The sequence below is a fragment of the Rhinatrema bivittatum genome, chromosome 6 (assembly GCF_901001135.1).
Source record: "Rhinatrema bivittatum chromosome 6, aRhiBiv1.1, whole genome shotgun sequence".
NCBI lineage: Eukaryota > Metazoa > Chordata > Amphibia > Gymnophiona > Rhinatrematidae > Rhinatrema > Rhinatrema bivittatum.
In genome coordinates this window covers 173,241,704-173,257,059 of record NC_042620.1, presented here as the reverse complement: position 1 = coordinate 173,257,059, position 15,356 = coordinate 173,241,704, and the positions used below count along the sequence as shown (strand labels likewise).

The 15,356-nt window shown below is 44.5% G+C and overlaps 1 protein-coding gene across 6 annotated transcripts in view; it reads left to right on the top strand.

The window, feature by feature from the left end:
- Positions 1-15,356, top strand: part of ADARB1 (adenosine deaminase RNA specific B1) — a 502,731-nt gene that overhangs the window by 473,793 nt on the left and 13,582 nt on the right. Inside the window, exon 11 of one of the 6 annotated variants that reach the window (XM_029606157.1) lies at positions 4,195-5,335. The exons of the other annotated variants lie outside the window; for them this stretch is intronic. Coding sequence (XP_029462017.1) covers positions 4,195-4,427 — 233 coding nt within the window. The 3' untranslated portion in view covers positions 4,428-5,335. Of the gene's footprint in view, positions 1-4,194; positions 5,336-15,356 lie in introns of those variants that run through there. 6 annotated transcript variants of the gene reach the window in all.

The following is a 15,356-nucleotide window of genomic DNA, read 5'->3' as shown; positions in this document are numbered from 1 at the left end:
GCAATTAATAGCAGTGGCTATTCCCTAAGTATAATTGATTAATAGCCATTAATGGACTTCTCCTCCAAGAACTTAACCAAACCTTTTTTGAACCCAGCTACACTAACTGCACTAACCACATCCCATGGCAACAAATTCCAGAGCTTTATTGTGCGTTGAGTGAAAAAGAATTTTCTCCGATTAGTCTTAAATGTGCTATTTACTAACTTCATGGAATGCTCCCTAGTTCTTCTCTTATTCGAAAGTGTAAATAACCGAGTCACATCTACTCATTCAAGACCTCTCATGATCTTAAAGATCTCTATCATATCTCCCCTCAGCCGTCTCTTCTCCAAGCTGAACAGCCCCAATCTCTTCATCCTTTCCTCATAGGGGAGCTGTTCCATCCCCTTTATTATTTTGGTTGCCCTTCTCTGTACCTTCTCCATCGCAACTATATCTCTTTTGAGATGCGGCGACCAGAATTGTACACAGAATTCAAAGTGCGATCTCACCATGGAGCGATACAGAGACATTATGACATTTTCCGTTCTATTAACCTTTCTCTTCCTAATAATTCCTAACATTCTATTTGCTTTTTTTGACTGCTGCAGCACACTGAGCCGACGATTTTAAAGTATTATCCACTACGATGCCTAGATCTTTTTCCTGGGTGGTAGCTCCTAATATGGAAACTAACATCGTGTAACTACAGCAAGGGTTATTTTTCCCTATATGCAACACCTTGCACTTGTCCACATTAAATTTCATCTGCCATTTGGATGCCCAATCTTCCAGTCTTGCAAGGTCCTTCTGTAATGTATCAGTCTGCTTGTGATTTAACTACTCTGAATAATTTTGTATCATCTGCAAATTTGATAACCTCACTCGTCGAATTCCTTTCCAGATCATTTATATATATATTGAAAAGCACCGGTCCAAATACAGATCCCTGAGGCACTCCACTGTTTACCCTTTTCCACTGAGAAAATTGACCATTTAATCCTACTCTCTGTTTCCTGTCTTTTAACCAGTTTGTAATCCACGAAAGGACATCGCCTCCTATCCCATGACTTTTTAGTTTTCATAGAAGCCTCTCATGAGGGACTTTGTCAAACGCCTTCTGAAAATCCAAATACACTACATCTACCGGTTCACCTTTATCCACGTTTATTAACCCCTTCAAAAAAATGAAGATTTGTTAGGCAAGACTTCCCTTGGGTAAATCCATGTTGACTGGGTCCCATTAAATCATGTCTTTGTATATGCTCTACGATTTTGATCTTGAGAATAGTTTCCACTATTTTTCCTGGCACTGAAGTCAGGCTCACTGGTCTATAGTTACCCGGATCGCCCCTGGAGCCTTTTTTAAATATTGGGGTTACATTGGCCACCCTCCAGTCTTCAGGTACAATGGATGATTTTAATGATAGGTTACAAATTTTACCTAATAGATCAGAAATTTCATTTTTTAGTTCCTTCAGAACCCTAGGATGCATACCATCCGGTCCAGGTGATTTGCTACTCTTTAGTTTGTCAATCTGGCCTACTACATCTTCCAGGTTCACAGTGATTTCATTCAGTTTGTCTGACTCATCACCCCTGAAAACTATCTCTGGAACTGGTATCTCCCCAACATCCTCATTAGTAAACACGGAGGCAAAGAATTCATTTAGTCTTTCTGCAATGACCTTATCTTCCCTAAGAGCCCCTTTAACCCCTCTGTCATCTAATGGTCCAACCGACTCCCTCACAGGTTTCTTGCTTTGGATATATTTTAAAAAAAATTTTATTATGAGTTTTTGCCTCTATGGCCAACTTCATTTCAAATTCTCTCTTCGCCTGTCTTATCAAGTTTTACACTTACCTTGACAATGCTTATGTTTTAACCTGTTTTCTTCAGATGGATCCTTCTTCCAATTTTTGAAGGATTTTTTTTGGCTAAAATAGCCTCTTTCACCTCTCCTTTTAACCATGACGGTAATCGGTTTGCCTTCCTTCCACCTTTCTTAATGCGCGGAATACATATAGACTGCGCCTCTAGGATTGTATTTGAAGCAATGTCCAAGCCTGTTGAACACTTTTAACCTTTGCAGCTGCACCTTTCAGTTTTTTCCTAACTATTTTCCTCATTTTATCAAAGTTTCCCTTTTTAAAATTTAGTGTTAGAGCTGCAGATTTACTTATTGTCCCCCTTCCAGTTATTAGTTTAAATATGATCATGTTATGATCACTGTTGCCAAGTGGCCCCACCACCATTACTTCTCTCACTAAATCTTGCGTTCCACTAAGAATTAAATCTAAAATAGCTCCCTCTCTTGTTGGTTCCTGAATCAATTGCTCCATGAAGCAATCATTTATTACATCCAGGAACTTTATGTCTCTAGCAAGTCCTGATGTTATATTTACCCAGTCAATATTGGGGTAATTGAAATCTCCCATTATTATTGAACTGCCAAATTGGTTTGCTTCCCTGATTTCTCTTAGCATTTCATCATCTGTCTGACCATTTTGTCCAGGTGGATGGTAGTATACTCATATCACTATACTCTTACCCAACACACATGGGATTTCTACCCATATAGATTCTACTGAGCATTTACTCTCTTGTATGATCTTTATCCTGTTGGATTCTATACCCTCCCGGACATAAAGTGCCACACCCCCACCAAGTTGATCCTCCCTATCATTGCGATATAATTTGTACCCTGATATAGCACTGTCCCATTGGTTATCCTCCTTCCACCAAGTCTCTGTGATGCCAGTTATGTCAATCTCATCATTTGCTGCTATAGACTCTAACCTCTCCCATCTTACTTCTTAGACTTCTGGCATTGGCATACAGACATTTCAAAGTGTGGTTTTTGCTTGTTTTAACAACCTGCTTTTTAGTTGTTTGGGATAATTCGGAAATCATTAGTTTTGGTGATTTTTTACATATAGGCATATGAACTATGTTTGCTTTTAATGGAACCTCTCTGTTGGGATGCCCTAACTCTCTTGTTTCATTAGTATCCTTCAAGGATACATTTCTCCGAACCATGCACTGCTGAGTCACTGTCTGCTTTCCCCATTGTTCTAGTTTATGTGGTTTATTATTTATTTTTTTAAGTTGATATATATATATATCCCGGCTTCCTGCAGCCTCCTCTTTCAGGGTGTGTCATGAGTGTGGGGAGAGGAGGTAGGTAAGTAGTGTTGATGGCTAGTTGGAGGTTCTTTACAGTGATTACTGAGTGCATTGTCTTGTTTTCTGTTGCCATCTGTTTCCCTTTACCTTGGTCTTTTGTCTCTTTGTTGGAGTGAAAGCTTTTGTTTGTTAGTCCAGTTTGTCTTTTGGTGTGGAGGAGTGAGGAGGAGTGGAGGACTGGTGGCTGAGGAGTAAAGAGGAGTGGTGGTGGACGAATGGTGTTTGTGGTGTGGAGGCATAAGGAGGATGGAGCGTGAGAGGCGAGGAAGGAGGAGGGGATGCGGGAGGACAAGGGCAGGAGTGCTAGGGGAAGTAAGAGTAGGGTCAAGGATAGGAGGAGGCAGGAAGAGGATAGGTGAGGACAGAGGATGTCAGGCTAGGAATAGGCAGGGAGGGCAGAGGGGAAGGGAGTTAGCAGGGCAGCAGCAGGAGGGGAGAGGGAGGAAAGGGAGGACACCTCTCTGGAAGTGGCACCCCCTTCTGGCAGCCAGGCAGCAGGACCCCCCTCAGGGCTATCAAGTTCAGCGTCCAGGATAATGAGATGGTCATTGGAGGGGTACTGGAGCATTATGCCATGCTGTTTGGCAACTGGGCAGCCAAGACCTCAAAGGCATCTAAGGGCCAGATCTGGCGCAACATAGCCCATGGCATCTCCAGGTGAAGCAGGGAGCAGGTGGCCCACAGGTACCGGGACATCAAGGCACAGCTGAGAGCCAAGGTGGCAGCCAGAAATAACTTTTATATGGTGGACCAGAGGAGAAGCCCCTTGTTCCATCATCCTCACCCCCATGGAGAAGCGCCTCATCCAAAGGCTGGGACCGGATGTCTTCAAGGACATGGCTGAGTGGGTGGATACCACGTGAGCTGCAGCCGGTAAGTTCACCTCATCTGCAAATGGGCAGGCAGCATCAGGTGTACACATCATTTGGCTTAAGATGTTCATAATGCTAAGAAGCAAAGTATTCCTCTGATGCCAAATGAAAAAAAGGATACTTGCCATTGATACTTATGTTTTATTTCCACAGCTCTCACCCACGAAGCAGCCGGTTCCAGCCAGGAAGCCCCAGGGACCAGCAGCACAGCAGCCATTTTGCACAGGCCCTTCCCGATGGATGCCCAGACCCAGGTGAGAGAGGAGGATGAGCAGCAACCACAGACTCAGGAGCCATTGCAGATGCTGCAACCTCTGGGTTCACCCAGCCCGCTCAATGTGTGTCTCAACCTCTCTGGCTTCATGGAACTTGAGTGGGGAGCCTAATGAATCATCACAACCTCGAGCCAGTACACACAGCGCCAACCTGAAGCAACATGCTCTTGGTAGAAGCAGCCCAGAAGTCCCATCATGCCATATTTTGAGGCCTAAATTCCTGCACTCCACAGCACTGCCACCAGGCCCAGCACCAGCTTCAACATATCCCCGCCACCAGCAGAAGAGTCCATGTACGAGCAGCTGGAAAGGAGGCATGGTGTACACCTCTGACACATACGGGCAGGGCTAGTGCACCTCAGGACCGTCAACAGGCAGAACCAGATCCTGCGAGATCAGACTGCTGCAAACAAGCAGACTGTTGTGACCCTGGCTGCAGCAGTGAATAACATGACGAACGTGCTGACGCAGAAGGATGCCTGAGCAGCCATCTGAGTTTTTCCAGCATCACTGGTGTACACACCCCACAGCAGTTTCCAGGCTGACAGATGCCCGAGGGGTAGGCCCCCAAAAGAGATCCCTCCCCCCCTTCTCCAGGTGGCGAGGGGCCATAAAGGACCAAAGGTTGTGGCATTGAATGCCAAATAAGAAGAGTCCTGGGCGGACCTCTCTGCAGAGTTCCTGTGCAGGCTAAATGGAAGAAGCCTTCTGGGCCCGTCTTCACTACAGAGTTCCTGTGCTGGCTAGATAGAAGAAGTCTGCTGGTACGATCCTCACTACAAAGTTCCTGTGCCAGCATGCAGAAGGGATGGTCTACTGTCAGCCATTGTGGTCCAGTAGCCTAACTCTAAAGCTCTCCTCGATGCCCTGCCCATATTCCATCCTCCTTAATGCGGCTGCCAGTTACGGTCCAGCTGCTACCTCTTCTCATCATGTCTCATCTCCTGCTCCAGATACTGGTGTCTCATCATGTCTCATCTCCTGCTCCAGATACTGGTGTCTCATCATGTCTCATCTCCTGCTCCAGATACTGGTGTCTCATCATGTCTCATCTCCTGCTCCAGATACTGGTGCCTCATCATGTCTCATCTCCTGCTGCTGCCTCCATGCTGCTGTGTCTTCTCCTGGGCCTCCTGCCCCCATGCTGTGCTCTTTGGTCCTGGTCCTGCTGCCTTCACTTGAACTCTGCTGAAGTACTGAAGTACTGAAGAGCATTGCAGATGTTGCAACATGCAGCGGCGCATATTAGGTTGTCCCATCGAGTGCACTCTTTCAACAAGGACTGTCTCAGGCCTTTCCTTAGCCATCACATAGCATGGCTCCTATCAGCTCCAACATTAGAGCTGTACTGTAGCTATTGGGGGTGCCACTTCTGCTTTCTATGGTCTTTGTTGTAATTATGATTGTGCCAAAACAATAAGATGCTAAGCCTGTATATGTAATGATGCCATTTCAAACAATGTGTGTACACATCTACACAGAATGTGCTGTGCATATAATTTACAATGTTTTGTGCTGTTTGCTATCTTGCCCTTGCAGATTATGATTACCTAAGACTTTGACTTGATTTCGAACAGTGGCCTACATGTCTTCCCTAATAAAGTGGTCACTGATTTGAAAAATACACTTCCTAGTTGGCTCCTTTCATTGTGTGGTTTTTGTGTAAAGGGTTCACTAGTATAAGGTTTGCCCTCCACATCACCTTGCATACTAGAATGCCCTTGCACATTCCAAGTAGCCACTTATCTAGCAGGAAAGGCCATATGGGCTAGGCCATACAATTGAATGCTCAGTATATGCTGCTAAGAAAAACAGCAAGAGGTAAAGACCTTCAGTATTGCCTCTTGTTGCCTTCTTCACACTCATACTCTTAGCTAACTCCTGCTTACATGGGCATGTATGTAAGATGGACAGTAGCTAGCTGCCCAACACAGTATATTGTATACCTGTAGAGCTTGTGTGGTGTTAAGGGGAAGTTAGTCATCATCACACAAGACTTGATCTTCAGCCCCCTCACTTGTGTCATGACTCAAAGGCTATTTGTACCCAATCATTTTTACCTTTCACAGTAAACCAAATATGATGTCTACTTGCTAATAGTTGGAACAGAGTGTCAGTCTCTGTGTGACAACTAGGGAGAAGGAATGAAGGAGTATTGTCGTGACAAGAATGTCCACAGGCCAACAGCAGAGGCCTAGAAAACTGCTGTTGCTTGGGACCAGGTAGCCTTCCACAGACTGGCTGGCACTGCTGTATTGGTATGGCTTTGGGATCTGTATAATACATGTAAGGTAAGGATGACTTTACAAGTAGTATCCAGATACCGAAGGCAGCCCACTACAGGGATGGCAGTCAGTCTGTGGAAGTCTGCCTGGTCCCAAACAGCAGCAGCAGCCCTCTTGGCCTTCTGCTCTTCGACTGTGGGCATTCTCAACATGACAGTACTCCCTCACTCTTCCTCCCTAGGCTGGAATTTCATTAAATATTTGTACCAAGATGCAAAACCTTGGGGTCATTATTGATTCAGAATTGACTTTGGTGTCACAAACCAGACAAGTAGTTAAAAAGACATTTTATTGAAGATGGTAATGCCTTTGAAGCCATTATTGACAATAGTGCCATTTTGTTCTGTTTTGCAGTTGCTACTTTTTGGGCAATTGGATTATTATAATAGCTTATGTATTGGTCTTCCAAAGAAGTACTGAAGAGCATTGCAGATCATGCAGCAGCGCATATTTCATCCAGAATGAGTTGAACTGAGCACATAACACCAGTGTTCATTGAGTTGGCTCCCTGTATGCAGGAGAGTTTAAAATAGTGTGAACAATATTTATGGAAACAATTCATGGAGGCTGGCTGATATTTTAAAGACATATGCACCTGGCAAAACCTTAAGGTCACAAGATACAAATTTACTAATAGTACCTCCTTTGAGGGAATATAAATCACAAACTGCATGTATGACAGCTTTTTCAAATATTGTGCCTACCTTATCAAATGCATTGCCTAGAGAGATTAGACTTATCATCTATGTCAAATTGTTCTGGAAGCAAGTAAAGGCATTTTATTTTAATGAAGAATCTGAAATGTAATGTACAAATAATGTCATGTTTTAATGTTAATATTTGTGTAGTTTTTTGTGTTTTATTTGTACTCCGTGTTGATCATTTTGTGGAGATAGCCAGTTATAAGAAATGCTAAATAAATAAATTCCAAGATGTTAGAGACTGAAAAAGTTCTGAAAAGGTTGGAGAAAAGTGTTCTCAGTTTATCATCAGGTCATTCAATAAGAAAGATAAATTCATGAGTTTGCTGGCTGAGCAGACATCCAGGAAAGGAGATATTAAATCGAGGGTATTCCAGTACATATGCAAGTGGTAGAGCCTCCCAGTGTTAGCTATCATACAGGCAGAAAGGTGCGTTTAGCCAAATGTACCTTTCTGCCTGCACTTGATTGCACATTTTCTAATCACAAAACTATCTGCCAATGCAGCAAGGAGTTTTGCGTGCAGAATATGGGAGTCCTGCTTAGCACCATCACATGGAAATCCCATGCAAATGAGTGCATTAAACAGTAGGGATGTGAATCGTTTTCCATATCGTCTTAACGATAGAAATCGTGTGGCTGGGCAAGAAAATCGTCTTAGGCACGATTTTTTAGTTAAAAAATCGTTAAAAATCGTTTTTTCCGATTAGTGCGCACTAACTCGAGTTAGTGCGCACTAACGGGAGTTAGTGCGCACTAACTGGGAGTTAGTGCGCACTAACTGAAAATGATACAATTTGACACTTTTCAGGTCAGTTAAGGTCAGTTTAGGAATGAATATGTATTCCTATTGGCTGCCCTCTTATTTATTCATGTTACCAAGTTTCCTACTGACAGTATATGGGGGATGGGAAATGGAAACAGTTGGTAGCTTGACAAAACAAGTAATGTGATCAGTCAATGTGACTAGAACTTGTGCCCTAACCCTGATACCAGGGGTATTGTGATCTTCCTGCACACAGTGCCCTATCCCTATTAATACCAGGAGTGTTGTGATCTTCCTGCACACAGTGCCCTATCCCTAATACCAGGGGTGTTGTGACCTTCCTGCACACAGTGCCCTATTCCTGATACTGGGGGTGTTGTGATCTTCCTGCACGCAGTGCCCTATTCCTGATACCGGGGGTGTTGTGATCTTCTTGCACACATCCCGATATCAGGGATAGGGCACTGCATGCAGGAAGATCACAACACTCCTGGTATTAATAGGGATAGGGCACTGCATGCAGGAAGATCACAACACCCCTGGTATCAGGGATAGGGCACTGTGTGCAGGAAGATCACAATACCCCGGAGGAGTGAGGGTCAGGCAGCTCCCCCCTGTCTGTGAAGCCAGCCTCTCACTAGTAATGCAGGGAGGGAGCTGTCTCAGACTTCACCATCCTCCCCCCCCCCCCCTTACCCACACACCATTCACTAGCTGGGACATGGGGGAAGTCAGGAGTGAGGGTCAGGCAGCTCCCCCCTGTCTGTGAAGCCAGCCTCTCACTAGTAATGCAGGGAGGGAGCTGTCTCAGACTTCACCATCCACCCCCCCCCTCACCCACACACCATTCACTAGCTGGGACATGGGGGAAGTCAGGAGTGAGGGACAGGCAGCTCCCCCCTGTCTGTGAAGCCAGCCTCTCACTAGTAATGCAGGGAGGGAGCTGTCTCAGACTTCACCATCCTCCCCCCCCCCCTCACCCACACACCATTCACTAGCTGGGACATGGGGGAAGTCAGGAGTGAGGGACAGGCAGCTCCCCCCTGTCTGTGAAGCCAGCCTCTCACTAGTAATGCAGGGAGGGAGCTGTCTCAGACTTCACCATCCTCCCCCCCCCCCTCACCCACACACCATTCACTAGCTGGGACATGGGGGAAGTCAGGAGTGTGGGGTCAGGCAGCTCCCCCCTGTCTGTGAAGCCAGCCTCTCACTAGTAATGCAGGGAGGGAGCTGTCTCAGACTTCACCATCCTCCCCCCCCCCCCTTACCCACACACCATTCACTAGCTGGGACATGGGGGAAGTCAGGAGTGAGGGTCAGGCAGCTCCCCCCTGTCTGTGAAGCCAGCCTCTCACTAGTAATGCAGGGAGGGAGCTGTCTCAGACTTCACCATCCACCACCCCCCCCTCACCCACACACCATTCACTAGCTGGGACATGGGGGAAGTCAGGAGTGAGGGTCAGGCAGCTCCCCCCTGTCTGTGAAGCCAGCCTCTCACTAGTAATGCAGGGAGGGAGCTGTCTCAGACTTCACCATCCTCCCCCCCCCCCCTCACCCACACACCATTCACTAGCTGGGACATGGGGGAAGTCAGGAGTGAGGGTCAGGCAGCTCCCCCCTGTCTGTGAAGCCAGCCTCTCACTAGTAATGCAGGGAGGGAGCTGTCTCAGACTTCACCAATCCTCCCCCCCCCCCCTCACCCACACACCATTCACTAGCTGGGACATGGGGGAAGTCAGGAGTGAGGGTCAGGCAGCTCCCCCCTGTCTGTGAAGCCAGCCTCTCACTAGTAATGCAGGGAGGGAGCTGTCTCAGACTTCACCATCCTCCCCCCCCCTCACCCACACACCATTCACTAGCTGGGACATGGGGGAAGTCAGGAGTGAGGGTCAGGCAGCTCCCCCCTGTCTGTGAAGCCAGCCTCTCACTAGTAATGCAGGGAGGGAGCTGTCTCAGACTTCACCATCCTCCCCCCCCCCTCACCCACACACCATTCACTAGCTGGGACATGGGGGAAGTCAGGAGTGAGGGTCAGGCAGCTCCCCCCTGTCTGTGAAGCCAGCCTCTCACTAGTAATGCAGGGAGGGAGCTGTCTCAGACTTCACCATCCTCCCCCCCCCCCCTCACCCACACACCATTCACTAGCTGGGACATGGGGGAAGTCAGGAGTGAGGGTCAGGCAGCTCCCCCCTGTCTGTGAAGCCAGCCTCTCACTAGTAATGCAGGGAGGGAGCTGTCTCAGACTTCACCATCCTCCCCCCCCCCCCCCTCACCCACACACCATTCACTAGCTGGGACATGGGGGAAGTCAGGAGTGAGGGTCAGGCAGCTCCCCCCTGTCTGTGAAGCCAGCCTCTCACTAGTAATGCAGGGAGGGAGCTGTCTCAGACTTCACCATCCTCCCCCCCCCCCCTCACCCACACACTATTCACTAGCTGGGACATGGGGGAAGTCAGGAGTGAGGGTCAGGCAGCTCCCCCCTGTCTGTGAAGCCAGCCTCTCACTAGTAATGCAGGGAGGGAGCTGTCTCAGACTTCACCATCCTCCCCCCCCCCCCCCTCACCCACACACCATTCACTAGCTGGGACATGGGGGAAGTCAGGAGTGAGGGTCAGGCAGCTCCCCCCTGTCTGTGAAGCCAGCCTCTCACTAGTAATGCAGGGAGGGAGCTGTCTCAGACTGGTATCAGGGTTAGGGCACTGTGTGCAGGAAGATCACAACACTCCTGGTATTAATAGGGATAGGGCACTGTAAGAGATGACTGTAGTAGATTGAATAAAGATCTGATGTTTCTGCTCTCCTCACACCAAACAAAAACAACACACAAGCAGAGAAGCCCTTCTTACAAAGCTGAGCTAGTGAGTTAAGTAGGAGGAAAAGTAAACATACTGGTGCCAGTGTGGCTACTTAAAAAATACACTTACCAACAATCAATTACATATATTTGAACTGTGTACAGTTCCAGCCAGGACCACCTTTCTAAAATGCACAGTGATTGGCAAATTCAACATGCACTAGCATTTCAGGTGCCTGCTAACAAAAATAATAAACAAACAAGTTCTAGTCACGTGAGTGCTGATCATTACATTACTTTTTTGTCAAGCTTCCAACTGTTTCCATTTCACATCCCCCCAACCATATTGGTAACATCAATAGATAAGAGCACAGCCAGCCAATAGGAATACATACATACATATTCATTCCTAAGTGACCTTTACTGACCTGGGAAGTGTGAACACTTTGTTTCATTTTCTGTTGGTGTTCGTTAGTTTCCAGTTCCATTTCCCATCCCCCCAACCATCACCTCAGTGGTAACCTTGATAACATCAATAGATAAGAGGGCAGCCAGCCAATAGGAACACATATTCATTCCTAACTGACCTTCAGTGACCTGGAAAGTGTTTATTTGTATCATTTTCAGTTAGTGCGCACTAAATCGAGTTAGTGCGCACTAACGGGGAGTTAGTGCGCACTAACTCGAGTTAGTGCGCACTAACACGATTTAACGATTTTTAACGATAAATCGTTAGAATTTCTATTGTATCGTGTTCTATAACGATTTAAGACGATATAAACATTATCGGACGATAATTTTAATCGTTGAAAAACGATTCACATCCCTATTAAACAGTACTCCCTTGATGCAGAGAGACTACATTTGGCCAGTGCACCTTTAATACTGGAAGCTTAACTGCTGAGTTAGAGCTGGAGTTCAGTTTCCAGCAGTACAAAAAAAATGGAATAAAAGGTTTTAAAAAAAAAAAAGTCAGGAACACTCCAGGTAAGTGTTGCCAGCTTCTGCCACTTAACCAGATATATACTGACTTATCTGAGTAACTGGTGACAGCCGCCACTTAGCTGAATATATGCTGATTTATCTGGCAGCGGGAAGCAGCTGCCAGATAAGTCATTACTGTGCCGAACACCCATTTTAAAGTTTGTGAGTTTTTAAACACCTGATGCATTTGAATAACATTAGCTTACTGCATCAGGACTTAAAAATATTTTAAGCTGAGCATTAAAACCATGCACTGAAATCAAGCGCACAATGTTTTAAATGCATCGGCCTGTTAGTGTCTCACTTCAATATGTTTGTCAAGAGACTCAAAAGATCCATTGGCAGTGGCAATGAATACATTGTCTCACAGGTGGCACAACTCACTATTGTGCTTATTTCTCCATGATCTGTAATGAGAGATGTGATAGAAGGGACTTGCGCACAAATATGACGATGTCATGATAGTGCCTTACTGGCCATGGTTTCCAGACCTCGTGGAAGGTGCAGGTGTCTGAGCCTTTCAGACTTCCTCTTAAGGAGGATATAATCAGCCAAGGGCTGTACTGTCATCTGAATCTAGCATTGTCATTTCTGAAAGATGAGAGGCTTTCCATAGAGAAAAAGGGCCATTCTAACAAGATAATGTAAGGTTTGCTAAAGTCAAGAAAGACTTCAAAAATAAAGCTTCTTATATCATTTATAGAAAGATGATTGATGTCAGGAGAAAAACATTTCTGCAACTAAACCATCTATGAAATCTGGTTTGGAATTTTCTATTGTTGTTCATAAAGGCCTAAAAGTAACCAAGAGAAGTTTGGAAACCGTAGCACTTCCTGCAATATGAATTGCATACCTCTTCCTCCTTCCTTTAAAAAAAAAAAACAAAAAAAACCCAGAATATTATACATGGCTCTAAATATATTTTGTAAACCTAAATATTTCTTTAATACCTTATAGAATCGATTTTCTCTATATATAGCAAATTACACAAAAGATAAGAAAATGACATGAAGGGGCAATTTTCAAACTGGCCTTCTAGGTACAGAGTTTACAAGTACTTTATACCCATGGATCTTATACCTGATTTTCAAAGGGAAAGCAAATATGGGCTTTCCATTTAAAAATCTTCATGGGTGCAAAGTACCAACAGACTTTTGCACGTGATTTTTCTGCAAATACAATTTTCTGTAGAATATAAAACATACACATTTGAAATTCAAGTCTATATGTATTATTTTCTGATCCCACCTAAAACACGCTATTGGGAATGTCTCCCCTCAATCCTGCTTAACAAAATGTCAAGCTTATGTAGCCCTTTTGCGTTCCTGCTTTCTACTACCGTACTCCTCACTAGTTCTCTCAGCAATGTCACAAGTCATGGGTTCTGTTTTACAGCTGATAGTCTGTGCCCCTTCCTCTTTTGCTGTTCCTTGCAGCAGCAAAATGATTTCACCCTTTTGTGCTTTCCCAGCAAGCATACTGAGATAATGATCAAGGAGAAAAATGTATAAAATTCACAACCCCCTGAACACCATACAAGGTTACATACCTGGAGACCACCAAAGTGTATAAAATATATAATGTTACATAAAAGTAAACTAGAATACTTACTTATAGAATATAAAAACTTATAAGCAGTAATAAAACAATTAAGCAGATCAGTTTCACTTTCTATATATTTCATTTATTTACACTTATTTGTTTCTCTGAAGCACTCAAAGCAATTTACAAGGGTAACATAATGAATACCTCAATTTACCATAGCATAATTAATACATGTAAGAATAAAATAACAAGCATTATTCTCCATCATCTTTCTAATTTTCATCATAAAACTATATAAAACATAACACACCAATTAAAATACAATGAAATCACCCTGCCACCCACTCCCTACTACCATGTTCCCCCCTCTATCAAAACTATAAATATAATAACTCTCCCTTAAACTAGCTAATATGCCATACAAAATAGCCAAATTTTAATTACTTTTTGAAGTAGAGATAGTCATTTTCACAGTTACATTCATTAGAGAAATTGTTCCACAACATAGGAGTCATTGTTGAAAAAGCCCTCAGTCTTGTTCTGTATAGATGAGCTTCCTTCACTGTAGGAACAAATAACAGCTCTTCTGCATAGATTCAGATTTCACCCTATCTATCTGACTAAACAGAATTTAAGCTCATTCTGCAGATGTTGGTCTCACTTCTTAATCTCTCATCCTACCCAGGTCCTTGAAAGGTCCATGTTGACATGGACTGGTGAAGGGAGGACCAGCAATGCAGGGTCATGGGCTTCAGCAGCACAGTATGTAATGATTGGCATAAATTACACATGCCTCACTGACAAGGAGTAAGGGGGTACAACCAGTTCCACCATAAAACATGCAACATGCATAGTAATAGTTTAACTACCAGTGACAAAATATTAGCCACTTGAAATATGATGAAATTTTCAAGCTTTGTCATTGTTCCAGACAGGGTTTAGACACACAGGAGTGCTCACTGTAGGAAGCTGATTCATCAATATGTAAACTGGAATGGTGTTCAGTCACCCTACTGCCCTCCGACAAAATCCCATTTTTTGGGTATCTGATCAGTTCTTTGTCTCCAGAAAAAAGCTCAGAATGAAAACTGATGGGAGACAAGATACTGGCATGATCTGTTCACAAATCAGCAGTCCGAGATTTCCTCTTTGACTTTTCAGATTTCTTCATTTATATGCCTTCAAAACACAAAGGCATAATGCATGTCTACTCCTTGGAGCCTGTTTTGCCTTTTGGGCAATGGATGATATTGGAGTTTGAGGCCTCTGCCATTCAGGAGGGGGGTGTCTCCCATTGCCGGTTCTGGTGGAGGAGATCCAGTCTCAGCTGGGGAAGAGGCTTCTTTCAGCCTCCTTGATGTTTGCTTGCTAACAGCTCAATGCGACAAGACCCCAGATGTTGCACCCTTGCCAAACAAAGTTGTCACGGCTGAAGCTGCTTCAAAGGGAGATCCTGAAGCCAATATGGTTGCTGTTGCTGCTATAGGTAACTCCTTGGGGAGAGGCTGCGGTTTTGCCATCTTCTATATTTGAAGCCGTTGAGGAGTCTGATGGTAAATTTAATCAGGTTCCTAACATTTCTTCTCTTTATGAGGTTCCTCCTAAACTGGCAGTGGTCACAATGGATGCACTTTGGGATTTAATGGTCTCTATAGGCCAAATTGTGCCTATTGCTCCACTAAGGCTGACAATGTTTCATATCTGTTTGAGTCTTATATTTCTGCATGTAATATTTTTCAAAATAAATCTCAGGAGAGACTTATCTTTAGAGCAAAATGTTTCTTCTATTTAAAGTACTCAGTCTATGTTAATTAAGGAGCAGAATCTTCAGAGAAGAATGGAACTTCTTGAAAACAGATCATGTCATCTTAATTTAAGACACACTAACTTTCCTAGGGTTGTGGGTGAAACCCCTAGAGTGACTTTGAGGCGATGTTTTTTAGAAACTGAAGAATTCTGATGAGA